The following is a 25,794-nucleotide window of genomic DNA, read 5'->3' on the forward strand; positions in this document are numbered from 1 at the left end:
AGACAAGCTCAGGAACTCTTTCCCCTGATCCTCAGGAAAGAGGATGATAATATCTCCATTCCAGGCTCATAGATCTTAGTACTATATCTGCTGGCTATTGTTTTGTCCATCTTTCACATGCAAGTGACTTGGATTTCAGTGAAGGAGCTGTGCAAAGTCACTAGCCTCAATTTTTCCATTGGAGTCATCTGGACCCAGAAGCCAAACATAGATCAGGTGACAGGAGATGGCTCAGGATGCAATGGCAGATCTTGACCTTCCTTCTAGAGCATGATTCAAGATCACTGATGGGGTGGGAAAGATGAGGACTTCAGAAGTGGATTCATTTATAACTTTTCCCCCCAGCATCAGAAGCAGCTGCTGAACTCTTCCATCTCTCTCTCTCTCTCTCTCTCACACACACACACACACACACACACACACACACTTTCTCTTCTCTTCAAAGCAGGTTGGCAAGTCTGAACTCTCAAAGTAGTCAGACAGTGAAAGCTGGCCAAACTAATTAAAGGGAAAGGGCTTATACTCGAATCATGAGAATTTAGGTTGCTACTGAACTACAACTCCCACAATCCTCTGCGATGCCACCCTGAACTCAATAGTGCCTCCCCATTCTCTTTTAGGTTATTTCCCTTCTTAGTTCCCTCTTCTTGGTGGTGTCCTAAGAAAGGGGAAAGAGGTTAAGAATGAGGTGGGGGTAGGTAAAAAGAAGACTTAGATCTTCTTTCCTCCCCTAATAGCCCAGAGGCAGAACACCCAGGGACCCCACCCCATCCCATCCCCCAGGTAGAGCTGGCCAGCCCAGTCAGCTGACTTTGAGGGAAGGAGAGGAAGGGGTGGAGCTGCCTGCTTGTCAGCTGAGAAACCTAGGAGGCTGCAGACAGGGCAAAAAGAGGACGTTCAAGCCTGGCCAGAGTCTGGGGAGCTGCTGAAGGATCTAGACCCAGGAAAGAAGAAAATCAAGCCAGCCTGCTGAACTGGAGGGACCTGGGCCCCAAGGAGCCCTGCTGGGCCAAGAGCTTGATCACCACCCTGCCTAGAAATGCAGCTACACTGCAGGGTTTGTGACTGGATCTTGTGGGATCCCCCAGGGGGACAGGCCCCAGATCGGAGACTTCGCATAATGCGAAAAGCCAGGTCTCTGGGGAGCATTTGGATGGGCTTGGTCCTGACTAGCTTCTTGGCCCTCTCCTGCTTGTCTGAGGCCAGACCACATCCTGGTGGAGGGGACTCTCAGTGGCTACGGGAAATCCTGCCTGGGCTCGGTATTGAATTTGGGTTGCAGAACATCAGCTGCTCAGTCTGCAAGACCCTGTTCACTGCCATCGACATTGGGCTGAAGGTGAGCTCCCAAAAGGGCCCTCCAAGGGTAGAGCGAGGCAGGAGTGAGGAAGACTTAGACACAAGAGAATTGAAGTAGAAACTTTGTACAGTGAGGGCCGGGGGCACAGTACAGAGAGAAGGGAAGGAAGAGGGGAAGAAGACAGGAATAAAGCATTTACTCTGTGATAGGCATTGTGCAAAGCATTTTACAACTCATTACTTATTTGATCTTCATAAAGCATCCTGGGAGAGAGATGCTGTTATTATCCCCATTAAAGATGAGCAAACTGAGGCAGAGATTAAGTGACTTGATTAGTGTCACACAACCAATATCTAAGTCACTTTGAACTCCCAAGACCTCAATGAGATAGATACACTCAAAGAGGAGAAAGACCAAAGATACTTCAGTAAAAGGGAGCTTTTGGGATGGGAAATTCCAAATGGGAAAAATTTGAAAAGCGATACTGATAGGGATAGTGCTCCTCATAGGGAAACAGCTCTCCTCACTTACTGGTAGATATTAAATCAAATCTACTGGCCTTTGGGATGGGTTGGACTTTGTTTAATGAGTTGAGTAAGACTGTTGTTTCCATCTCACATCATTAAGCTTGAGTGGCCCTGAGCCAAGTAACCAGTCAGGGAATGTCTTCTGTCCTCTGGAGGAGGTACCACACTGACCAAGACATGGAGGCTAGGAAAGTGAGGGCATTTTCCATAGGATGTATGCCAGGGTCAAAGAAGAAAGTGGACTACAATGAGTCTTGGAAATCTTTGACAGAATAAGGGTGGAATTAACTCTTTACTTACCCTTATCATGTGTAGTCTTCTGGTCCTGGGGTGAGATGAGGCCTGTACCTATGCTTGGGTGGATCTCATTATGTAAATCTAGGAATAGCTAGCTCGTCTCTCCGGTCTATCACTGATATGTATCCCTCTCATTGCAGATGGAACCCAATGTGGCCCGAGTGGGGTTTGTGGCTACCATTGTGTGTAAACAGTTGAAATTGGCACCACCCGATATATGCCAGTCTATTATCAAGCTTTATGAGAGTGATATGGTGGAGATATGGACCCATTCAGTGCTGAGCCCATCTGAAGCCTGTGGGCTGATTCTAGGTTCTTCTTGTGGACACTGGGATATCTTCTCAGACTGGAATATCTCCTTGCCTGCTGTGCCTAAACCCCCATATCATCCACCTGCTCCCCCAGCACCTGGTGCCCCCATCAGCCGTGTGCTCTTTCTCACAGACCTACACTGGGATCATGATTACATGGAGGGTGCAGATCCTGCCTGTCCTGACCCCCTGTGTTGCCGAAAAGGGTCAGGTTTGCCACCATCCTCCCGGTCTGGTGCTGGCTACTGGGGTGAATACAGCAAATGTGACCTGCCCCTAAGGACCTTAGAGAGCCTGCTAGCAAGCATAGGCCCTGCCGGCCCCTTTGACATGGTCTACTGGACAGGAGACATTCCTGCCCATGATGTCTGGAGTCAGACTCGCCAAGATCAACTACGGGCACTGACTACCATCACCACCCTTGTGAAGAAGTACCTGGGACCTGTGCCTGTCTATCCAGCTGTGGGCAATCATGAGAGTACCCCAGTCAACAGCTTCCCTCCCCCCTATGTGCATGGGAATCACTCATCCAATTGGCTTTATGAAGCAATGGCCACTTCCTGGAAATCTTGGCTCCCTCGAAATGCCCTCCACACCCTCAGGTAACTGGAGGCAAGGAAGGATGGGCAGGAGGTGGAGTAGGGGAGTGAGAAGATGATAACTGGTAGCTTGGGAAAACAATCCTGGTATCTATCATTAGGTATAGCAGCAATTTTCAAAGAGTGGTATGAGGACCACTGCTCCCCAAAACCCTCTGCTCAAAGACAAAGCTATTTTTTACAATCATACCAATACTGATAGGTATTACTCACATTAACAAAAAAGTTCAATTTTTAAGGAGACCCTGTGACCTCCAAGTTTGAGAACAGCTAATATATAGAGTGGGGGGGGGTGGCTCTGGCAACTTCTCTCTTCTCTAGTCAGTCACCTAGGTTTCTTCCTTTGAATGATTTCCATCCCCAGAACTTAGCTCAGCAGCTGGCACTTAGTAACCACTTTAAAAAAAAAGTGATTCTCATTCTAGGTCAGGCCTTTAGGTGACATTCCTGCTTCTATTCAATCTCTCTCCACAGTTAATGCTTACAAAAAAAAAAAAAACCACACCACTTTCAGAATATTATTCCACCTGTTCATAAATATATCATATAGCTTACTGTAGTGTAAAGTTTAAATTCCTCAGTCTGGCATTCAAGGTCCTCCCAACCTAAATGCAGTCTGTTTTTATATGCCTTCCTCCCAACCTAAATGCAGTCTGTTTTTATATGCCTTCTTTCCCCTACTCCTATCCTAAACAGTTGGTCTGATTTCAGACAGCTAATCTTGACTCACCCAGCCACCTGCCTAAAATGCCCGTTCTCTGCAACAATCTGAATTTTGCCCATCCTTCAAGTCCTATTTCAAACCTTTCCCAGGCTCTTCAGCTTACCCTGATCACAAACTTCCATTGCATTAGTCCCATTTTCCACCTTAGGAGGTCTTTTAGTGCTTTGTTTGACATCTGATCGGATTGTCCCAGCTGAGTGAATTTCCTCTATTAGGACATAAACTCAGGGAGGGTGGGGTCCATCCCATGTTTGTACTGCTCTAGTATCTTCCTTAGGCAGACCCACTGCTGGTTATCTATGTGATAACATGCAATAGGTAGCGTTTGCATTGAATCTACAGAGCTCTTCTCCCAATGTTTCAGGACCGGGGGATTCTATGCTGTCTCGCCTAGGCCAGGCCTCCGCCTAATATCTCTCAACATGAATTTTTGTGCACGGGAAAACTTCTGGCTGCTGATCAATTCCACAGACCCTGCAGGGCAGCTGCAGTGGCTAGTGAGAGAATTACAGGCTGCTGAGGACCGAGGAGACAAGGTGAGGACAAGGGGAGGGGGGGGTCTACTGGGAACAAAGGTGAGCACAGGTATTGATGGAAGGCAGACCAGCATCCCTGGCTCCAGTCTGAAGGTTCAGACTTTTTTGTTTCATCACTCCTGTTATACTTGAGGGAGATACTGTCTTTCCAAGGCTTTTGGCCCTTCTTCAGTAGGCAACTGTTAGGAAAAGATTACACCATCCCACCTCTGCTCAGAAGTTCCTGGTCTCTGAATAGTCAGAGCTCCATATCCAAAATGTCACACTATGTCTCCTTTACCCAGGGGACATTCATAGCCCAAATCAGAGGGTGCCTTCTATTTTTGGAGCCCAAACTCCTTGCAGCCAATGTGATGCCACTCTTATCCCTCAGGTACATATCATTGGTCACATTCCCCCTGGGCACTGTCTGAAGAGCTGGAGCTGGAATTACTATCGAATTGTGGGAAGGTAAGAGAAGGGGCACTATGGGGTGGTAAGTTAAAAACTGGTCTACATTCAAAGACCTACGTTCAAATTTTGCCGCTGACCCCATATTAGTGACCAAGAACAAATCACTGAAACTCTTTGGACCCACACAACCCTCCACAGCTGTGTGTTACAGATGAACTATTGATCTACTTCTGCAGGAGTTTTCACACAGAAAGTGCCCCAGAGGTGATATTTAAGGTGAGAAGCAGAGCATGATTTGAGATCTGAGGAAAGTGCTATGACTAATTCGTTAACACTTAAACTTAGAAGGGAAGCTCTAGGCAGCAGCTAGAGCACTGGGACTGAAGTCAGGAAGACTTATCTTCCTGGGTACAAATCCAGCCTCAGATACTTATTAGCTGTGTGACCCTGGGCAATTCACTTAACCCTGTTTGCCTCAGTTTCCTCATCTAAAAAATGAGCTAAAGAAGGAAATGACAAATCACTTAAATATCTCTGCCAAGGGTTCATGGTGAGTTGGACAGAATAATAATAAAAACCACAAAGACCTTTCCATAACTTTTCCCATTCACTTCTCCAACAATTCTTTTTTTTTGTATTTTTTTAGGGGGTTTTTTTGCAAGGCAAATGGGGTTAAGTGGCTTGCCCAAGGCCACACAGCTAGGTAATTAAGTGCCTGAGACGGGATTTGAACCCAGGTACTCCTGACTCCAAGGCTGGTGCTTTATCCACTACTCCACCTAGTCGCCCCTCCAACAATTCTGTTAGGCATAATAGGTATCTAATGATATCTCTTCACTACCTAGATAAAGAAACTGGTAATCTGAGAAGCCAAGTGTCCCACTAACACGGAAATGAGTTATTGCAACAAAATCATGACTACTGCAATAGGGAAGAGGCTTGTTTAAAGTGTGACTGCTACTTACTTCCTCCATGATCCACAGCAGGTTGATTCAGCTCTCTTTGACTCACACAAGCTAGGCTTTGATCCCCAAGATGTCTTCTAGCTGTGCAGCAACAATCCTACCAACTACCAAGATGCCCTGTCCTCATTTCCCTAGAATGAATCAGTGAATGTCTTTCCCTTTGCTAGGTATGAAAACACCATAGCTGCTCAATTCTTTGGTCACACCCATGTGGATGAATTTGAGATTTTCTATGATGAGGAGACCCTAAGTCGGCCTTTGTCTGTGGCCTTCTTGGCTCCCAGTGCCACTACCTATGTGAACCTTAACCCTGGTGAGTGAAACAGAGGGAAGCGTGCTTGGTTACCTGGATAAGGGGTGGATTATGGAGTCATCTATATCTGTCTCAACTCTTGAGGGCTGTTTCCCCCTCTGGACTGTACTTTTGATTCCTCATCAGTACCTTTCCTCCCTTGTAGGTTATCGAGTCTACCTAATTGATGGCAACTACCCAGAGAGTTCCCATGTGGTCCTGGACCATGAAACCTACATTCTGAACTTGACATTGGCCAACACTCGCAGGGCTACCCCTACCTGGGAGTTCCTCTATCGGGCCCGAGAAACTTATGGGCTTCCTAATGCCCTGCCAACTGCCTGGCATGACCTAGTGTACAATATGCAGAGGAATGAAGGGCTTTTTCAGACCTTCTGGTACCTATACCACAAGGGTCACCCTCCTGCAGAACCCTGTGAGCATGCCTGCCGCCTTGCTACCCTTTGTGCCTTACTCTCTGCCCGCTCAGACAGCCCTGCTCTCTGCCGCCACCTGGTACCAGACCTGCCCTTACCCCATACTGGAAATCTTTGGCAGAAGCTTGCATTTTGCTAGTAAGTGAAAGCTCAGCCAGCCAGTAGGAATCAGGAAGGAGAGGGCCCCATGCATTGCTGAGGAGAGAAACATCTAATCTCTACCTCTACCAAGACTTAAACTTGTGCCATAGACTCAAGTGAGTAAGAAAGGATGATTTCTGTTTCCCTGGAGGCATCTCAGCACCTGAGAGACCTGTCTGACTGGACAGGAAGAAGGAAGAGGCTAGCACCTGGAACACAATGTGGGCAGGAAATTGAAGCTCCTATGAACAACATCCACCAAGACTGCTATTGCTCCCGATTCCCTCAGGACCACATATCAGAAGGAAACAGGACCTGGACCTTGGGAGCAGCCCCTTCCCTTGCCCTCAAGTTGGTTCTAGTTGCCTCAAAGATATCATTACTTGAAGGGGCACAGACAAAGGGCTGGAACTTCTCTCTGCCCGCTGGACAGGAGTTCCCCATCCAAGGTTGCCTAATCCCTTGGGATGAGTACAATAAATATATGTGACTAAGTGGCCTCCTTTCCTCATTGCACTGTCCTTCCTGCCACAAACAGACCCAGCAAGCCCTCCATCACTGTTTCTAATTAGCGGCTCCATACCCTCTACTGCAAACACTCAGCTTTCACTCAAAAATTAAGGGAGGTTTAGCTCTTCCTCACAGAAATTCTGGGATGAATTAACTGCAGGCCTAGTATCCCTTCAGCAGAGGGACGAAGGGAGGAAGTCGTGTGTGGCTAAGAGTAGCATCAGGCCTGGGGAACAATCCCAAGGCCTTATTACAAGGTGTTCAACTTTTCCATTCCCAAGGGAGTGGTTCCGGGGTCGAGAAAGGCAACACAATCCATAGTTAGGCAGGCATCAAGATGGGGGCACAGACAGGCTTTATTAGTGAACACAGATCGCCAGTGCCCACAGAACAGGAGGAGAGGGGCTGCCCTACTCCCACCCTCCCTGCCCCTGGGCTACAGACCCAGTCAGCAAGGGGAAAGCCAGGCCAAAGGCCTTTCTTTTCTACCCAGACTGACTGATACACATGGCAGAGACAAAGGAACCCTTGGGCTGGGATATCCCAGGACAGGGGCCCAGCTGTGGAGTTTGACCACGAGGCCCATTTGTTCTACCTTCATGCTTCAGTCTCCTGCTTCCCTGTGTGTCTGCAGTCCCACCTTCCTCCCCATTCCCCAGGCAGGGAGCCACTGCCACTGGTGGGAAAGCAGTGCCAGATGGCCCCAGCCCAGAGCAGCATCAGGAAGGGCCTGGGCTGCCCTGGGCCCCGCCCCACCCCATATCTTAAAGTTCCCCAGGGCAGTTTAGGGGATGGTCTGGACCGAATCCAGACCCGTGAGGCTATTCAGGGTGTATGGGTTCCTAGCCTTTTAGGTTTGAGTGTGCCCAGAAGAGACTGGACCCCCTTTCGGACAGTACAGCCCACACGACGAGCAACCGAGTCTGCAGGGGGTGCTGGGAGACAAGAGCTGGAGGCCTGGGGACGGGCATCCAGGCACTTCTGGTACCGAAGCTAGGGGGAATGGGGTACAGTCTTCAGTTCTAGCTTGCCTATTCAGTCCAAGAACCCTCATTCCCTATTCTTGCTCCCTGGGAAAGCCACATTCTCCCTCACCCCCTTCTGTCTGCCTCTTCCTTTTCCCCTAGCCCCCAACTTACCATGCAGGCAGCCTGTACAGCCTCAGAGAGGCTGGCTGCATTGGGTTCACACCAGAACATGTGGCAGCAGAAAGAGGAAGGACCAGCAGCCATGATGAAGGCAAAAGTGTGGACATCTCTGCCCACTGCCAGGAAAGACAGGAACCGTACCCTGCATTCTCCCAGAACCGCCTCCGTCTGGGAGGAGAATCAGGAAAGACAATTATTATACCTGTACCACCTCTGGAGGGGTCAAGAACCCTCTCTCTACACAGAGCCCTGTCACTGCTTCTCTCTGAAGCAGGGATTATTAATCTGGGAATCTGTTTTAGAAAATAGGGATGGTTGTGAAGAAATAAGATAAATCTTTGCAAATTGCTCAATGTCAGATAAATAATTTATCAATAAATATTTGTTTTCCTCCCCACACCCATCTCCACAGATTTTTAAGTAGAAACTAGATGATCATTTGTTAAGGATGGTGTAAAAGATGTTAGTATGCTAACAGTGATTGAATTAAATGGTCTTTGATCTCCTTCCCTATAGTCTGACATTCTGTGATTCAAATTTGGGGAGAGTGAGGCAGCCCATCACATGCCTATGGTGATCTAGCCCTGCATCTTAAAGGGAAATGGAAGGAAGTCATTACTGAGTTACATTCATTAAGTGCCTATTGTATGCAACATGTTCTTAATATGGAGAGATGTTAGAAGCATCTATTTTTAAAATTTTACTAACTCACCCATAGTTGTCACCCAGTTAATTCCTCCCTCCCAACCCCCCATGGCAATCAACCTATAGCACAAGAGACCAGAGTCTGGCACCATCCATCAGCCATCCCTCCTCCCCTCCCAGCCATGGCCTCACCTGCTGGTGCAAAATGGTGAGTGTAGCAGGAGCCACACTGACATGACTAGGAGTCCACTGCTCCCTGCTGCTGGTGGCCAGAACTGACTCCAAGGCTCCATTAATCACATCCACACCTGACCCAAAGATATAGTACCCCCACCCCAACATACCATGAGGAATCATACCACTTGAACAATATCCAGCACTATCAATGAAAGTAATTGATTTTTGTGTCATATAGGCCAGTTATATCCTATAATAGTAAAGAGGCAGAGGGACGAGTTGTTCTCAGAGCCAGGAAACCCTGGGTTCAGATCCTATTTCTGATTTGTCCTATGTGTCCTGAATAAATCCTTTTCCTTCCCAGTGCTCTAGAAAATACTTAAGAATAAGAAAAAGAATCAATCTATCTGGGTACAGGGAGTTCCCTATAACAATAAAAGGTCCAATTCCTATCCTGATATATATATAGAAATGCTTTAAATTTTGCCAAGCATTTTACATATATTATTTTCACAATTAACTTCTGAGAACCAAGCACTATAGGTTTTGTGTAAGACACCAAGGTCCAAAAAGAGAAGAACTTTGATCAGGGTCATTCACTGGTAACTGCCAATGAGTATCAGAAGCAAAATCTGAACCTAGGTCTACTTGATTCCAAATTCAGCATTCTTTATTAACCTCCACACTATGCCATCTCAATGAATATAAAAAACGTACTGCAGGGCCAGATATATATACTACTTGCCTTCTCAAAACACTCATCAGACCACAGGATCTGCTCTCCCTCCTCACTGAGCTCCCCTACCCCTGATATCTGACATTGCTTGGGTCATCACCTTGAAACTGTCATCCCTTTCTTTCCAAAATCCTCACTCTGTCATCTTTCAACTCTGATTTCTCCAACTTCCCAGACTCCTCCTCTCCCGCATGCCCCCTCACTCTGATTGCCCCTCAAGTTTGACTTCTTATTCAGTATTCGCACCCCAAGAGAGTTTATCCACTGTCCTGCTTCCTTTCTTATCTCTCTGTGGAAGCCTCCCAAACCTAAACCTAGTTGTCTGTCAGATAGGAACATGATTGACTACTGGAGCCTTGCTAGGCGATCTGAAAAAAAAAATTATTTCGAGTCACAGAAACTTGTAGCTGGAAGGTAACTAAGAAGCAACAATTTATATTCTTCTTGTTCACAAGAGGAAACTCAGGTCTAGCAAGGAAGTGGCTTCATTTTATGATCTACTAGGTCATCAGTTCCTTAACAGAAGCGAGGGACTCATTTTTCATCAGGATCACGCACAAAGTAGGGAACCAGTCAATGTCTGCTGAATGTCCCAGCTAAATTGGCCAAAGTCCCATGATGAGTTTTTTGCAGAGTTAATACTGGGATCTAGTCCCTCACCTCTCAGAGCACTGCTCCCTCCACTGTTACACCGAGCATTTCCTCCTACACACACTATCTTGTACTTAAACTCTCTGGGTCTGAATTATTTTTTGTAAAGTAAGGGTGTATTGGACAAGGGCTCACTAAGAGCTAAGCAGCATGATGGCTAGAGATGCTGGATTTGGATTCAAGAAGACTCGAGTTCAAGTTCAGTCTCAGGTAGTGCTGGAAATAGAGATTTGAGAATCATGCAAATAAGAAATAATAATAAAAAGGGGAATATGATTAATTCAACTTTGACCTCAAAGAGACACTGATGTTTGGAAGGAAATAGAAAAGTAGGTGGTAGGGGGCCACAAGGTGGCAGCGAAATTGAAAGATGAGGAAATCTGTGTATTTGAAGGCAGAGAAGGCATCAGGGCTGGGAAGATGGGGTGAAGGGAAGGTTAATTGTGGGTGAGATCTTGAGCAGGTATTAGTAGAAAATCCACACAGACAGAGGTCAAGCTGGTGTTCTTTCCTCTGTGCTCATTCCTGTGTCTGAGATTTACCTCAAGTCTAAATTTGCCTTTTAGCAATTTCCCCTCTTTGCTTCTAGTTCTCTCCTCTGGGACCCTGGGGAAACAGCTACATGAGACAACCACTCAGACACTGCATGACAGCTATTCTGACTCCTAGGTCTATTCCTCAAACCAAACTTTCCTAGTCCTAGGCACTGTCTATCATGATGTCAAGATCCAGGCTGGAGACATTCAAAGAAAGCTTGTGGATTTGATCTCTGCTCCTTCTTTCTCCACCCACCCCCCCACACACACACATAAGTGAGGAGGGCAGAGAGAATAATGGGAGAATTGTAGAGATCATGCCAGGGCAACCTTCCAGTGGATCATGGCTAAATGTGGGTGGTGGAAGGTCCTAGTGATCGGATGCATTGTGTGTCTGGAGAATGGTGGCCAGAAAGATGAAGGGGGCTCAAAAAGATCTCCCCTTGCTTGAGGAAGGGGTAAAGGCTTACTGAACTAATGTCAGTGGGGGACAGCAAGGGCTGCTCTGTAGGAAAAGAAAGGGCAACTGAGTTAAGGGCAGACAACAGCATACATACCTACTGGCTTAGCAACAGGTACATTCCCTAGGTAATAAACTTGAAACTTCTGTACGAGCTCATTCTTCGGGGCTGGGAATTCCACTGGGGGAAGGGAAGAGAAGCATGAGTCTGTCGTGTCAATTTTGGCCCTGAGCCCACTCCACCAGATAGGAAATAGTTTCCACCCAGTGACAAGATCTCAACTGACAATCCCAGAGCCTAGGCTGCTAATCCTTCACTTTCCCCAGATCATCCTCCAGCTTCACTTCCTACAAATCCAAATCCCTTCAATGATTTGATTGGTTGATTTTGATTCTCAATCTTCCCAAGTGATTTGTGCACAGCTGCAGCTAGCTGTGTATTATGTTTTTGACCTATGCTTTCTACAGAAAATATATGGATGCCCTGCCCCATCACAACTGGAGCTAACAAGGTGGGGGGGGGGCTGTGACTCCTCCTTTATCTGAATCTCTCAATGACCCCACAATGATTCTGTATACCAAGAGGCCCAGTACAGGGGGCCATCTGCCTGGAGTTTGGAGGAAACCCTGACCTTGGAAGGGAACATCCACCAGTTTGGAGTGATCCAAAGACAGGCCATTCACTAAGCAGCGAGCACTTCGTCGTTCAGCCATGATCTGTGGGAGTGAAACCTTGTTACCTGGTCTTCTTGGCCCCAGGAACCTGTCCCCTATGCCCATGATCCCTCATCCCACAGGTGGCCTCCCATGATTCCCCTGGCAGGAACCAAGTTCTCATATCCCAGGCAGATTCCCCACATTACACACACACACCCCACCCCAGGAAGTAGGGCCCTGGGCAGGGGGCATGCCTTGGAGCAGATCTCATGTAGACTGGTGGCTATGTTCTTGGCAGGTGCTTCACAACGAAACACGTGGCACTTGAGCATCTGGGTCAGCTTATCCCTGGCCACGTATGCAAAGTCCCTGTGGGGAATGTGGATCACTCACTCATTCAGACTCCAAATCTCCAGTGGGGAAAGAGGTGGCAGGGCAGGACTATCCAATTCTAGTGTCTTGTGGGCTGTGGGCACTAACCCTTAGCTAATGGATAATGGGCAATGCTGCAGACAAAGGACAGGAGAGTGACAGCAGGCAGGATGGGGGGGGAGCAGTAGAGGGAAATATTAGAAGCTTAGTGGGCTTGTGGGGCCTAGAAAGCGAGGGAATAGGGGGAACAGTACCTCTCTCTGGGTCCGGCAGCAGAAGTGAGGCAAAAAGCAAGATTAGAGAGAGTGGCCCTGCCCTGGTAGCTGGGTGAGCCCCTCTCCCCAGGCAGACCTCATCCTACCCTCTTCCCTCTGACCTCGACCCACAAGGAGCCCCAATCCCACACCTTCCACTGTCCCGCCCGACGCCCCACACTCGGATGCTAATGATGGGTTGTGAATGCAACACTGTCTGTCCATGGGGCTCCACCAGCTTCAGTGTTTCATCCTCCAGCTGCAACAGCATGTCCTTTCCCTGAGGATAGGGAAAAGCAGAGAGCACCTGTTAGAGCAGGCCTCCCTTGGGGGAAGGGGAGATAACACCTGTCACAGTTGCTGGGATAGGGAGAATTGGGCCTGTAAGACAACTGTCACAGAAGGCCTGGTGGAGGTGGAGCAGCAGCTGGGGAGTCTGAGTGCACAGATTTCTGGTTTTCCCCTGTTTCTGGCAGACTCCAGATCAGACCCCATCCTACAAGCTCAGGCCCGGTGGAAAGGCTCCCTCACACACAACTTCCCCCATTCATGGGTTCCCCCCACTCACCTCTCCCCAGCCGCCCTGGACTGGGTCATGTAGGTTGTGTTTGTGGTAGGAGAGCTGACGGATACAATTGTTGACAGCCACGCTGCTGCGTCCTGGGGCTAGCTCCTCTTCAGTCATCTCCACCCAGCCTAGAGAGCGGACTGCGAAGCACTGCAGTTGGGGGAGAGAGAGAAAGAGGAATATGGGGAAGGTGCAGGGATATGGGAGCCCTCAGAGATGGGGGGAATCTTGGGCTACCAAAGAGGATGGGGAAGACCAAGAGGACCCTGGCTGGGTCCAGTGTAGGGTTCCAGTCTCCAGTCGTGCCCTACCCAAGGACTTCTCCCTCATATAAGATTATCCCCAACCAACTTGGTTGACAAACCTTGGCCCCCAGATTGGTGTTCAGAAAGGGTAACTTTTCCTGTTCTTGGGACAAGCCAGACCTAGGAGAGGAGAACAGAGAATCAACCATAAGTGAAAGAAGAAGACACCCCTCCCATTTCTACCCCTGGAGATAACCAGCTCCTAGCTCCATATAGAACTCAGTTGGGCCCAAGGCTTCACCCCACCAACACTAGATAGGCCCAAGTCTTCTTGATCCCCAAGCCCCAGACTTTATCTTCTGTGCAATCAACTCTCTCAAGACCCTGACTTTTCCTTTTCCTTCCCTCACCCAATGTTCAGAGCTTGGAAGGAGAGGGCTTCATCTTCAGAATCCTTCCTTTCTGGCTCCACAGGAGGCTCTTCACTAGCCACATCCTAAGGAAAAATGGGCCAACAAAACACCTCTTACTTCTCTGCCCACCATCTGAGAGTTCTTGTTCTGTCCACAAAGAGGAGACTTCTCACCTACCTTCCAAAACTCGCCATCCTCAAAGGTCTCCCCATGGCCGAAACCAGTCCAGGTGAGCTGAGGGAAGGAGGCAAGAAAGGATTTGGTAGTGTGAATACCTCTAGCCTGACACCATACTCCCAAACATGCATTCAAAGGCCCAATCCCTAGTCATCTATGAAACTGGGCCTAAAAATTTATAAAAGTTGCTCAGGTTAGGCACTGCCCTATCCCAGGAAGTAGACAGTGATAGAATTGGAGTTAGAAAGAACTGGATTCAAATTCTGTCTCTGATTCTTAATAACACTGGACAAGTCAATCATGCTAGTTCTTCATTGATTAAATGGGGATAATAACTACTGTACCTATCTTACATGTTTTGGAAGTTCAAATGAAATAAGTTGTGGAAAGAACTCTGCAAATCTTAAAACACTGTGTGTGTGTGTGTGTGTGTGTGTGTGTGTGTGTATTTAATTAAATGCCAAGTATTACAGAGGATAGGGTGGGAAAGCAGAAAGCAGACTTAGGGGGCTATTCTTTCCTTTCCCTCTAAGTGGAGAGAGATGCTTCACCTGAGGCTCTTCCGTGGGGCTGCTCCCTTGGGAGGGTGGGGCCCGGCCAGGAGGCTCCCACTGGGTGGTTCCAGTTGGGATATGCCAATAATAGGTTCCCGAGGTGTCTTGGACCCTCATCCATCCGGAAGGCAGGTCTGAATCCGTCTCGAATGAATTCCGGTTCCAAAAGGAGTCTGTCACAAGATGGACTGATTAAGAGGTTACCTATTCACAGTCAAGACAACTGCCACTCTCCCACATCCTGCTAGGGTGGTCTGGATTCCCATTCCAGACCTTATATCTGGTCTCCCTGCCCCCAAGGGGAGCCCAAATCTGGGCTGCTAGGCTTAAGGTCTGGGTCCATGGTTCCAGGTGACAGACTGGAGGTGGAATCAGGCTGGGCAACCTAGTCTGACCTTTCATTAGGAGCCTAGAATCCAAGGATACTGGAAGTGAAGAGGCTTCCCCAGGGTGTTAGGCAAGTCTGAGATTACATTGCTCACTCTCCTTAGTGTCTAGGTCATATTCTCAGCCTTGAGGCTATTCTGTGAGTATGTATGTATTCACATGTATGTACATATAGGCACACACATGTTCCAGTGTTCCAATAATAATGTGGAGATCACATGACTAAAATGTGCACTCACCTCATCATTCACAACACATGCTACATATTAATAATGAATCATGTTAATTAAAAAAAAGGAAAGGACGAGCCCAGGTCTAGAATTTGAAGTTGACAAGAGTTAGGTACCACATGCAACTCAAGAAAACTCTTGAATCTCCTTCTATACCTACACACACGCACACATGCCCCACATATGTATAAAAATATGTTTGTGTATTTATCACCTACCCAAGAACACACTCCATATTAACATATTTAACACATCACATGCGCTGTGCATGCTCTCATTTCAATGTATAAATGCCACACACATACATTCACACACACATACACACAAATCATCAGTGTCCATCCCTCATCCCTTCTCCATATATATTACAAACATAGCTCATTCCCACTGTGCCCACCCCAGACATATTCTAAATATAACACACACAAAATAATCTTTCTACAACAGTCAACAGAGCGTACATATGTCACACATATACACATACCACATACATGTGTGTACACAATACCCACAATGCTCTTTGATTCCCTCTGCCCCAGATGCCACAAGGTAAATGATACTCTTCACCCCCACCCCCACCCCCACCCCAGCTCCCCTAAACCAAGTCTGCCAAGGAGTCACCCAGGCTCAATCCTTGCCCTCACCTGGGTTACTATCCTGCAGGATGATGGCCAGGAAGAAGTCTTGAGAAAACATGCTGTTTGGCTGGGGGAGTGGGCCCTCCCCCCCTCAGGCCCTGGCTCCAGGCTGGGCCCCCACTGTCCTCCTCCCTGGCCCTGCCGGGCTTCAGCACAGTGCTACGCTGGTACTGGGCTCCGGAGAACAGCTGCTCCCCTCCCCCCTCCTCCCTCTCCCACTCCAGCTCCTTTTCCTCTCCCCACCAGGGCAGAGCCATCTGCCAGGCTTCTTCCTCCCCTCTAAGCCAAGAGGAGGAGGAACCCAGCACAGCTCCCCATGCCTACCCCCCCCCCACCCCAATCCCTACTCACCCCAAGGGCTGGAGGTTGCTATGGCCAGGGTTAACTCTCAGTGCTGGAGGGGCAGCCGAGCTGGCAGCAGTGAGGACCCTGCCTTCACTACAATGCAGTTCCAGCCCTTCACGCTCACACCTCCACCCAGAATACCCCCTCCCCATCGCTAGCCAGAGCTATTTCCATCATTTCCCTGCGTCAAGCCTTCACAGCTCCACACACACACACACACACACACACACACACACACACACACACCCAAAGCCCAGTCGAGACAGGATACCCTAAACCACCTTCTCCCACCCTCCTCATTCAAGGACCCTGCAAAAACTACAGCTCCCAGCATGCAATTGGGCATGGTCTTTGAGGTCTCAGGGGACCCCATGACTCCCATTATCCATGGGGACTTCAGGGCCAGGAGACGCCCTCCCTGCTCTCAATACTTCCCAGATTACCCAGGAGTTGGAAATGGGGAAGAAAGGGGTTAGCATATGAACAATGCTTGTCATAAAGGTTCGAGCCAAGGGGAAAGGAGTGTCATTCATCTCTCATCTGGCTAGGCTGCCCCAAAGGCACCCACCTCTCATACTTACCTGCCAGAGCCCAGATGGGCTGCTTCGTTTCCCCAGCAACAGGAGCCCAGGACTAACTGGGCACACCCAGGCCAGTGACGTAAGTTCTGGTTGCTGGGGAAACCGGGAATCCTGGCAGGTACTGAAGCAAGAGAATCACTGCTGAGGGGCAAGCATGGTCCCCAAGCTGAGCCAGGGCTCCTAGGCAACCACACAGTGTTGTGTGCCCAAGGAGGGAAAGAGGTGAGCAAGGCTTGGAGATTCACCAAACCTAGCTCTCCCTACCATGCTAAGAAGGGAGAGATGGGGGTCAGGGCTTAAGGATGGGGAACTAGGTCTCCTTTACTCCTTTACTAACTAGGGCTATTATCTTAGGGTCGGCACTGAGCCTTCCACAGACTTCACTCTGCTTTTTATTATCTCCTGGAACAGACAGTCTCCTGGGACAGATTCTGCAGGGAGAAAAGAATCTATCTATCCAATGGGCATACAAACCCTGGCAGGAGACAGGATGGGGATGAAGAGAAAGAGGAAAGCCAAGACCTGAGCTTGGGTTATATTGCAAGGGAAGGGACAAATGTCTACTACCATTAAGAAAGCAAAGTATTACCTAAAGAGAGCTCATGAAGCCTTCTCTCATTCTTAAGCAACAAAGAAGGAACATCACCCTCCCATTTATTCCCAATATTCACTGATGACAGACCCCCCCCAAAGAAATCTACTATTCCAACCTTTTCTGAAACCTATATCACCAGTGATCAGTGCCCCCTTTAAGGAAAATGAGTCCTAGTAACATGAAGGAAGATGTCCTTTATTCGTGCATCTTTTTGAGAGGAAGGCAAAAAAGGGTTACAGTGTCTGGGATTTGGGTCCACATCCAAATCCCCTTTACCTTCCCACTGATTTTCTAATTTCTAGGTTTCAGCTCAGTCATCTCCATCTTCGGAGCTGCCCAGTTCTACCTTCTTCAATCCAATTTCCTCATCTGGCACAATTTTGGCAAGAGGCAAGAGGAGCATCTTTTATCAAAAGATAAGAAAATATTGTCTGCTATCAAGTCTCCTCCCTGACAATGTCTGACTTCCTCAGCTGTGCTTTTTTGTTTTGTTTTGGCTGAAGCAAGAGACGGGGCCCGTGTCTTAGGGGAACACAGCCAACCGTGTCCCTTGGGCCTTTTTCTGCTACATCTCTTCAGCCTCACTTCATAAAACTCCCCAGACCCTAAAGTAAGGATGTCTTCTTATTGCCTTTCTCAATAACTCACCAATATATGAGGCCCCTCTTCTATCTCTGCACCATTAGCCATGATATTCCTCCTGTCTGGATTCTTTTTCTTCTATTTTTTCCTTATGTAAGGCAACTAGGTCACACAGTAGATCAGTAGATAGAGCATAGTCCAGAGTCAGTAAAATCTTAGTTCAAATCCAGATATTTTTTAGCTGTGTGATCCTAAGCAAGTCACTTAACCTCTCTCTGCCTCATCTGTAAAATGAAGATAATAGCATCTACCTCTCAGGGCTGTTGGGAGTCTTAATCAATATACTAATTGGAAGTGCTTGGCATGTAGAAATGTTAGCTATTTTTACAACTACATTATTATTATTGATGATGATGATGATGATGATGATGATGATGTTTGTCTTTCTCAAAGATGGCGATGACATCAAGGAAGCGATGCTATGACAAATAACTGAACTGGATTTGAGTGAGGGGGTGCTCTGCTAGGTCAGCCTTTTTTCCTCTGGATCCATTTGGATCCAGTGAAGATAGTCAGGATGACTGGAGATGGCCCTGGATGTGAGGCAGTCAGGGTTAAGTGACTGGACCAGGGTTACAGAGCTAATAAGTATCTGAGGCTAATTTGAACTCAGTTCCTTCTGTCGACAGGGCTGGTGCTCTATCCACTACACCATGTATTATTATTATTGCTGTTGTTGTTGTTTGTTGTTGTTCTTGTTAACAACCAGTTTTACCTGCTGTCTTCTTGGGTCCAACTCATGAGTCATTTTGCTCAAGGCCTTTCTTGACCAGCACAGGTCACACTGATCTCTGCTATCTCTGGACTTCTGAACGTTCATGTCCTAAGCTATACAATTTACAGCTTGTACAAACTGACCTCAAAGAATCACCTGAAGGTAGTTTATGGGTTTTTTTTCTCATATCCCCACAGTGCCAGCACATAGTGGGTTTCTAAGTAGTTTATGATGATTGACTGGCCCTCCCACTAGAATATAAGCTCCCTGATCAAGGGTTGCTTTGACCTTTCTTTATATTTCCAGAACTTAGCACTATGCCTGGTTAATAAGCTTGGGAGCTTAATGATTGTTGACTGACTAGATGACTGCTAGTCCAGGTAATTCATACTGAAGTATTTTTCCTTGAACTCTCCAAACATTCAAAGTTAGCTGCCACTTTTCTCCCTATTTCCAGAATCTTCCCTACTGGCCTGACATCTCATTAACATCAAGAAGTTAGTGTGTTCTGCAAATCTAGAGAAGACATCAGTAGGCGTGTCTTCTGAATCATAAGGGGCAGCAGGTGGCACAGTGAATAGAGCACCAGCCCTAGAGTCAGGAAGACTTGAGTTCAAATCTGGTCTCAGACACTTGAAGCTTACTGTTTGACCTTGGGCAAGTCACTTAATCTCATCGCCTTATAAAAACCAAAAAAATAAAATAAAATAAAAATAAGAATATTAAAATCAGGGTGGCTAGGTGGTGCAGTGGATAGAGCACCAGTCCTGGAGTCAGAAGTACCTGAGTTCAAATCCGACCTCAGACACTTAATAATTACCTAGCTGTGTGGCCTTGGGCAAGCCACTTAACCCCATTGCCTTGCAAAAAAAAAAAAGAATATTAAAATCTAATTTCAAATGCTTACCTCTTCAATGCTTACAATTCTCTTTATAAAGAAGTACTCAAAGTACCTTTGTTTTCTATCTCTAAATTACTCTTTGAACTATAACTACCTCTGAGATTGACCTCAAAATATTAGGGATATGCCCCTTCCATCTCAAGCTTTCCTTATTGCCTTTTTCTCCTTGAATTCACTTTACCAACTTGGTTATAAAGGAACTCAGCCCAGGGGGTAAACATAGATAAGGCAAAAGGAGGTAGATAGTATTTGCAGTTGATTATCTCTTCTGTCAGCTCTGCTTGGCCACTCTGGTTTAGATGCCTACTGCCCTGCCCCTCCCCATGCCAAGAAAGTACCTGTTTCCTCTGGGGAGCCATAGGAGGGGCTGCCCTGTGATAGGGTGGCCCAGCTTGAGTCTTCATCACTGGCTGCACTGTTCCTCATGCCAAACAGGAGACTAGCACTCTTGCTGTGATCCCGAGGACCATCTGGTTGTGTTCGCTGAACAGGGTTACCTTCGTTGCACTGCAGAGGTTCACAACGTCCAGGGGGGGAGGACAAATCCTCTTCTTCCTCCTCTTCCTCCTCCTCCTCCTCTTCTTCTTCCTCCTCTTCCCCGGCTGCCTTCTCTTCTCCTTCTTCTTCCTCTTGGCTACAGGGCAGGGACTGGGGCTCAGGTGGGCCAAGGTCAATGAGGAGGCCAGAACCTAAGTGCCCACAATTGGCAGCATTTCGGGCAGAAATCTCTAATTCTGAGTAGAGATGCAGCAAGCCTTTGGCGCTGGAGGCTACAGTAGGTGCCGGTTCTCCACCCAGGGTCATGTTCCGGTTCTGGTCTTGGTGGGCCGTGGCTGCCCGTCGTAGCTGGTTCTGACCCTCCTTTACCCACTTGGCATTGGCTGGGCCTGATTCAGCTCCACCACCCTCTCCCATGGCACTACGAAGGCCCTTGGGTGCTGCTGCCACACTTTGTAGCTTGGCGTTCAGTAGCTGGTTATGGGCAGCTTGCAGGGGCAGTGCCAGGCTTAGCACTGGGCCCACCCGGCTGTTGTCATTCACCACATCAGGTTGCGGGCTCAACGATGCAGACATGGCCCACGGTAGGTCCTCCTGGAAAGGAGATGGGGAAGGAGACCGTCATTAACTGAGTGGAATAGAGCAGAAATCTGAGATTGAATCCTGGCTCTGATACTTCACTGACAACAATAATAACTAGCACTTATGCTACAGTTTAGTATTTCTTTATATAACCCTTTCCTAACGACAAACCTATGAGATAAATAGAACAAATATTCTGCCCTAAAAATGGGCCTATAAAAGTATACTATGCCCTAAAATGCCTCTTTAAATTTAGATGACAACATAGACCTCAGAAGGCCCTGGAAGGAACCTTAATGATCACTAAGTCCAACCCTCCTCCTCATTTTTTAGATGAGGAAACTGAGCTAAGAGAGGTTCAATGCTTTGTTCAGGGTATCAAAGGAAGTAGGTCATAGAATGTGGATTTGAATTCAAGTCCTATCATTCCAAACCCAGCCCTCTCTCCAGCATACCATGCTCCCTCTTTCCTAATATCAGGTCCAGCCTACTCTTAGTTATGCCATTTTGCCTCTCATTAACTAATTGAGAGGCTCAGTTGCTCTCTTTGAGCTTCTACCTTTTTCTATTAAATTGGCAAAATACTTAAAGTGACTATTATTGGTTTTAATGAGGAAAACACACTGTAAAGCATTCTAGAAATGAATGTGATGATTAATAATAAGGATAATGAAGATGAAGCTCCTCCTCTACCCTTCCAGATAGGACACTGGATTTCTCTGGGCCTCATCACAATGCTAAACTAAGGGTGGCTACTTGTCTATAAGAGCCCATCAAATAAAAAAGGAAGAGGGAGACTATAAGGGTTGAAGGGAAGATAATACTAGTCTTCAACCTCCTCCCTAAATCTTCTGGAAGATATAGTCTCCTCCCTCCAGAGGCCTTCACTTCCATCACTCCCTTTATATAGAGTCACTGGACCAACCTAAGCTGAGTTGGGTCCCCCAATTCTCACACTTTGGAAGGCCTAAGCTCAGAGGCCTAGACCTCAACACAATCATATCCTTCCTAAGACACAGAGACTTCTATGGAGAAGCACCCCCATCCCCTACCCCCAGCTTCAGGCAGCTGAGCACCCACACAATGACCTCTCTGTGTCACAGTCTGGGTTTCTCTAACAAACCCTTCATAATCAGGCTTCAACCCTTGTCCAATCTGAACTCAATGTACAAGGGATGGTGCTAGGGGTAGAGTAGAGCGAAAAGGCATAAAAACCTTGAAGGAATGTGACAAGTGAATACTATGGCACCACATCTCCCCATCTCCCTGTCACCAGCACTGAGCAAGACCCTGATCACTTCCAAACCCAGTCCTTCCTGTCTGTGGGATCCAATATCATCTCTTAGCCCCCTAGTAGTTGTTGCGCTATTTCAGTCATGTCCAACTCTTCATGATCCCTTGGGATTTTCTTGGCAAAGATAATGAAGTGGTTTGCCATTTCTTGCTCCAACTTGTTTTACAGATGAGGAAATTGAAGCAAACAGGATTAAGTGACTTGCCCAGGGTCATATAGCTAACAAGTGTCTAGAAGTCAGACCTGAGTTCAGATCTGACTCCAAGCCCTATACACTGAGTCATCTAGCTGCTCTTAGTCCCCTAACCCTCTCCTTGATTTCCAGTCCTCCAATTCCTTTGACCTTTCCCTCTTCCTTGTCCTCTATATTAAATGTTTTCTCTCCTCCAGTCTCTTCCTCTCCTCCTTGTGGACCTAAGAGCTTCTCCCCTTCATCCATTCCTAGCTTTTGTCCATCTATTCATCGGTATGTGTCTATCAGGCACCCTAGCATCAACCACAGATATTTACTGATCACTTAACCTCTGAAGGACTCTGAACCTAGGGCTGGGGATATACACAGGGATTATATTTGGTTTCTGATATTAAGGAGCAAAAAAGTGGACATTTACATCTTCTGACATAGATGTGAAGTCAGAAATAGCAATACGGGACACTGAGGATTGGGAGGGACATTTAGAAGTCACCTGAGCCATCCCTTGAAGAGAATATGTCCTAAAGAAATTCAGAGGAGAAATCAGTATGAGCTGGGATTGTCAGGACAGCTTCCCCAGAAAAGGCATGCGTGTGTTCTGGTTCTATCCATAGCCTTCATATCCAATCAGTCCTCTGAATGTTTCTTTTCAATAAGGGCTATGATGTGGTAAGGGAAAGAACTCTGAGTTTGGAGTCACAGGACTTAGATCTGAATCCTTTTGACCCATGTAACCTTGGAGAAATTATTTAACTTCTCTGGGTGTCATTTTGCTCATCTGCAAAATGAGAGTTAAAAGATTACTAAGGTCTCTTAAGGTCTTCAATTCCATGTTTCTAATTCCCCAACCCTACTACCACCAGCCTAGTACAAACCCTCACCAACTCTTACCACGTATATCATTTTCAGGCCTCCCTGCCCTCAATCTTTCTTACAGAAGGGCTGACATTTTGATTTTCCTAAAATGGATACCCATTTTTATCATGTTACACTTTGGCTCAAGAACTTTAGGTAATTACTATAGATCAGATAAAAACCAAACTCTTTAACCTAGAATTCAAGGTCCCTCCATTATCTGCCCCTAGGTTACCCTTCTGGTTTTTTTTTTTATTCTAGTGCCATTATAACACCTCCCCATCCTATCACACTTCAACCAGGAGAGTCTCTTCACTCCCCTAGGCACCTCCCTCCCTTTCCTGATACATTTCTGATTGTCATTCTTACACCCTCCTTTTCTACTTACCCAAATCTTACTTGACCTTCAAGATTCAGTCCATGAAGACCTATCTTCATCTAATCTCAATCTATCGGGAAAACCTCTCCGTTTTCTAAATATTTTCTATTTGACACTTAGGATCAGAAGCTCACTGATCTAGGATGGTGATGAAAGGGATGAAAGGGATCTTAGGAACTATGTAGCTCAAATACTCCACTTTACAGATGAGAAAAGTGAGGCCTAGAGAGGTAAATAAATTTTTAAGGGTCAAGGAAGTATCAGAATCAGGGTTTGAACCCAGGATTCTCAAGTCCAAAACTAATGCCTTCCAATATACTCTCTCCTTATGTAGCTCCTCCAACAAAAGAAAAGTTAGTCATCTTGGGGACAGGAACATATCTCATCTTAAGTCAATCCTCCAAATCCAGAGCATTTTGATCTAGGCCTAAAGAAAAATAAATAACAGATAAGATGATTTTTTTGTGTGATTTTCAATTTCAATAATAACTTAAAGGCATTTCACTACTACCATTCCTATTATCAGGGCACTTATGGTCACTGATCTTTCTATTGTTATTCAAAACTTAGCATCTAGTAAGAATTCACTAAATCCAACTATTAATTAATAGCTATTAAATTTGAAACCACACTAAGAAATTGAGAGCATACAATATTGGTTTAATGAATGTATCTATGTTTATTTCTGTCCCTGCTGAGAAGTAAGTTGATGGGGTAAGGAAATGAAATAGATTTGGAAAGATAAGGAATTCGAGTGACTTGACTTGCCTGGACCTGAAAGAATTATGAAGACATCTAGATAAAAGAAAATTTATCATCCCCACCAACCCCACCTCCTCTTCCACAGGCAGATAAACAAATGGGAAGGAGAAAGGGAATTGTCAAAACAATCCCTGGGAAGGGACTGAGGGGGAAACAGGGGTCACTGAGTCCAGAAATTAAAAGCCTCAATCAACTATTTCCTAAACTTTAATAAGGTTCTATTAAAAAAAAAAGGTTAAGAAAACTAAGAGGCCAGATTAATTACAGGTAGAGAACTAGTTTAAAGAAAAGAAACAAGGTAGGGATAAGAAGGTGTATCTGAATTAATCATTCATCCACCCATTCATTCATTCATTCAATTTATTAAGTGCCTTCTATGTGTAAGATGTGGTAGAGTACAAATAGTAGGGCTGCTTAGAAATTTCTTTCAGGATGGAAATGAAATATATCCCATTCTTAGGATCACGAAGAAGGGCAGTGGTAAAACTCCAAGTTTTCCAATGACATCAAACTCTCAGCCGGATACGCATACACAGACTATAGCCATAAATCTTTCAGGTCTGATCAAGAGGGTAAACGTGGCAGGTTTAAGTTTTAAAATGGGAATTAATGATGAAAATGGGAAACATATTAAGGCTTAAATATACTCTATCCAAGGTATATAAATTATCTAAAGCATCAGTCACAACCCAAGATGGAACCCCAAGATGCAGGCCCAGTATCCTGTTACACCCCCAGAAGGTCAACAACAATGTAGATAATACGTTCATTGGTCGGATCCAAGATGACACCTCTCATGTGTGTTCACACACACATGCCCTCTCCCCGGACCTCTCCTTCTCTGGACCACTTGCCTCTAACCTCCCCCTACCTTCCCTGATTCACCTCTTTCCCCTGGCTCCCAGTTGGCCTGTTCTGGGGCTCCTGAACGGTCCTCAGTCCCTCCCCTTCCTTCCCACCTTCCTCCTCCTCTGTCTGCCCTGTCCCCTCACCAGCCGTCCTCTGCCCCTCCCGTACCTCCCTCTTCCATCACCTGCTTCTGGCTTTCAGAATCCTCCAGCTAAGATTCCGGGGAAGGGAAGGGGCGGGCGGGGGGTGCTGAGTCGTGGGGCCTGGGGAGACAAACGGGGAGGCCGGAGGATGGAAGGGGGCGCGGGGGAGCGAAGGCGGGCAGAGGGGAGACCGGGAGCGGCGGGCCGCGCATCCCGGCGGGGCGGGCCAAGGTGGGAGGATGGTGGCGGCTGTGGGTGGGGTACGGCGTGTGGACACCCCGGGAGATGGGCAGCGGGAGGGAAGGGCGGGCACCGGCCGGGGCCATGGGGGCGATGCCTTTGCGGGACGCGGCCCTGGGCATCTGGGCGCTGGGGGCAGCGGAGGGGGAGGGGAGGCGGGGGAGGGGAGCGCGGGGCAGGGCCCCCTGCCCGGTACCTGCGGCGCGCGGGGCCCCGGGGCTGCGGGCTCTCGGAAGCTGGGCTGGGCTGGGCTCGGGCCGCGGGCGGACCTAGGCAGGGGCGGCGGCGGCGGCGGCGGGGCTGGACAGCGGACTCCGGGTCGGGCTCCGCGGCCGCTGCT

The 25,794-nt window shown here is 47.3% G+C and overlaps 2 protein-coding genes across 4 annotated transcripts; one reads left to right on the forward strand and one right to left on the reverse strand.

Annotated features, from left to right (window-relative positions):
• Positions 1-707: 707 nt before the first annotated feature.
• SMPD1 (sphingomyelin phosphodiesterase 1) lies at positions 708-7,016 on the forward strand. Its single transcript, XM_074217443.1, has 6 exons — positions 708-1,339; positions 2,265-3,037; positions 4,123-4,294; positions 4,668-4,744; positions 5,820-5,965; positions 6,111-7,016. The coding sequence occupies exons 1-6, from the start codon at positions 1,040-1,042 to the stop codon at positions 6,518-6,520; spliced, it is 1,878 nt and encodes a 625-aa protein (XP_074073544.1). The 5' UTR covers positions 708-1,039; the 3' UTR covers positions 6,521-7,016.
• APBB1 (amyloid beta precursor protein binding family B member 1) lies at positions 3,305-25,794 on the reverse strand. Of its 3 annotated transcripts, XM_074217444.1 has the most exons (14): positions 25,651-25,794; positions 19,998-20,751; positions 14,623-14,798; positions 14,072-14,128; positions 13,892-13,977; positions 13,601-13,661; positions 13,237-13,386; positions 12,821-12,948; positions 12,297-12,411; positions 12,018-12,102; positions 11,483-11,566; positions 9,018-9,133; positions 8,172-8,348; positions 3,308-8,025 (listed from the first exon to the last, which is right to left on the reverse strand). In XM_074217444.1, exons 2-14 carry the CDS (start codon positions 20,731-20,733, stop codon positions 7,858-7,860), a joined length of 2,139 nt encoding a protein of 712 aa, XP_074073545.1. In that variant the 5' UTR covers positions 20,734-20,751; positions 25,651-25,794; the 3' UTR covers positions 3,308-7,857. The 3 variants fall into 3 exon arrangements, with proteins under 3 accessions (XP_074073547.1, XP_074073546.1, XP_074073545.1); XM_074217446.1 differs by lacking the exons at positions 19,998-20,751; positions 25,651-25,794 and adding an exon at positions 16,807-19,990 and having other exon boundaries at positions 3,305-8,025; XM_074217445.1 differs by lacking the exons at positions 19,998-20,751; positions 25,651-25,794 and adding an exon at positions 15,887-16,000 and having other exon boundaries at positions 3,305-8,025.

This window comes from Macrotis lagotis, chromosome 1 (genome assembly GCF_037893015.1).
Source record: "Macrotis lagotis isolate mMagLag1 chromosome 1, bilby.v1.9.chrom.fasta, whole genome shotgun sequence".
NCBI classification, from domain to species: domain Eukaryota; kingdom Metazoa; phylum Chordata; class Mammalia; order Peramelemorphia; family Peramelidae; genus Macrotis; species Macrotis lagotis.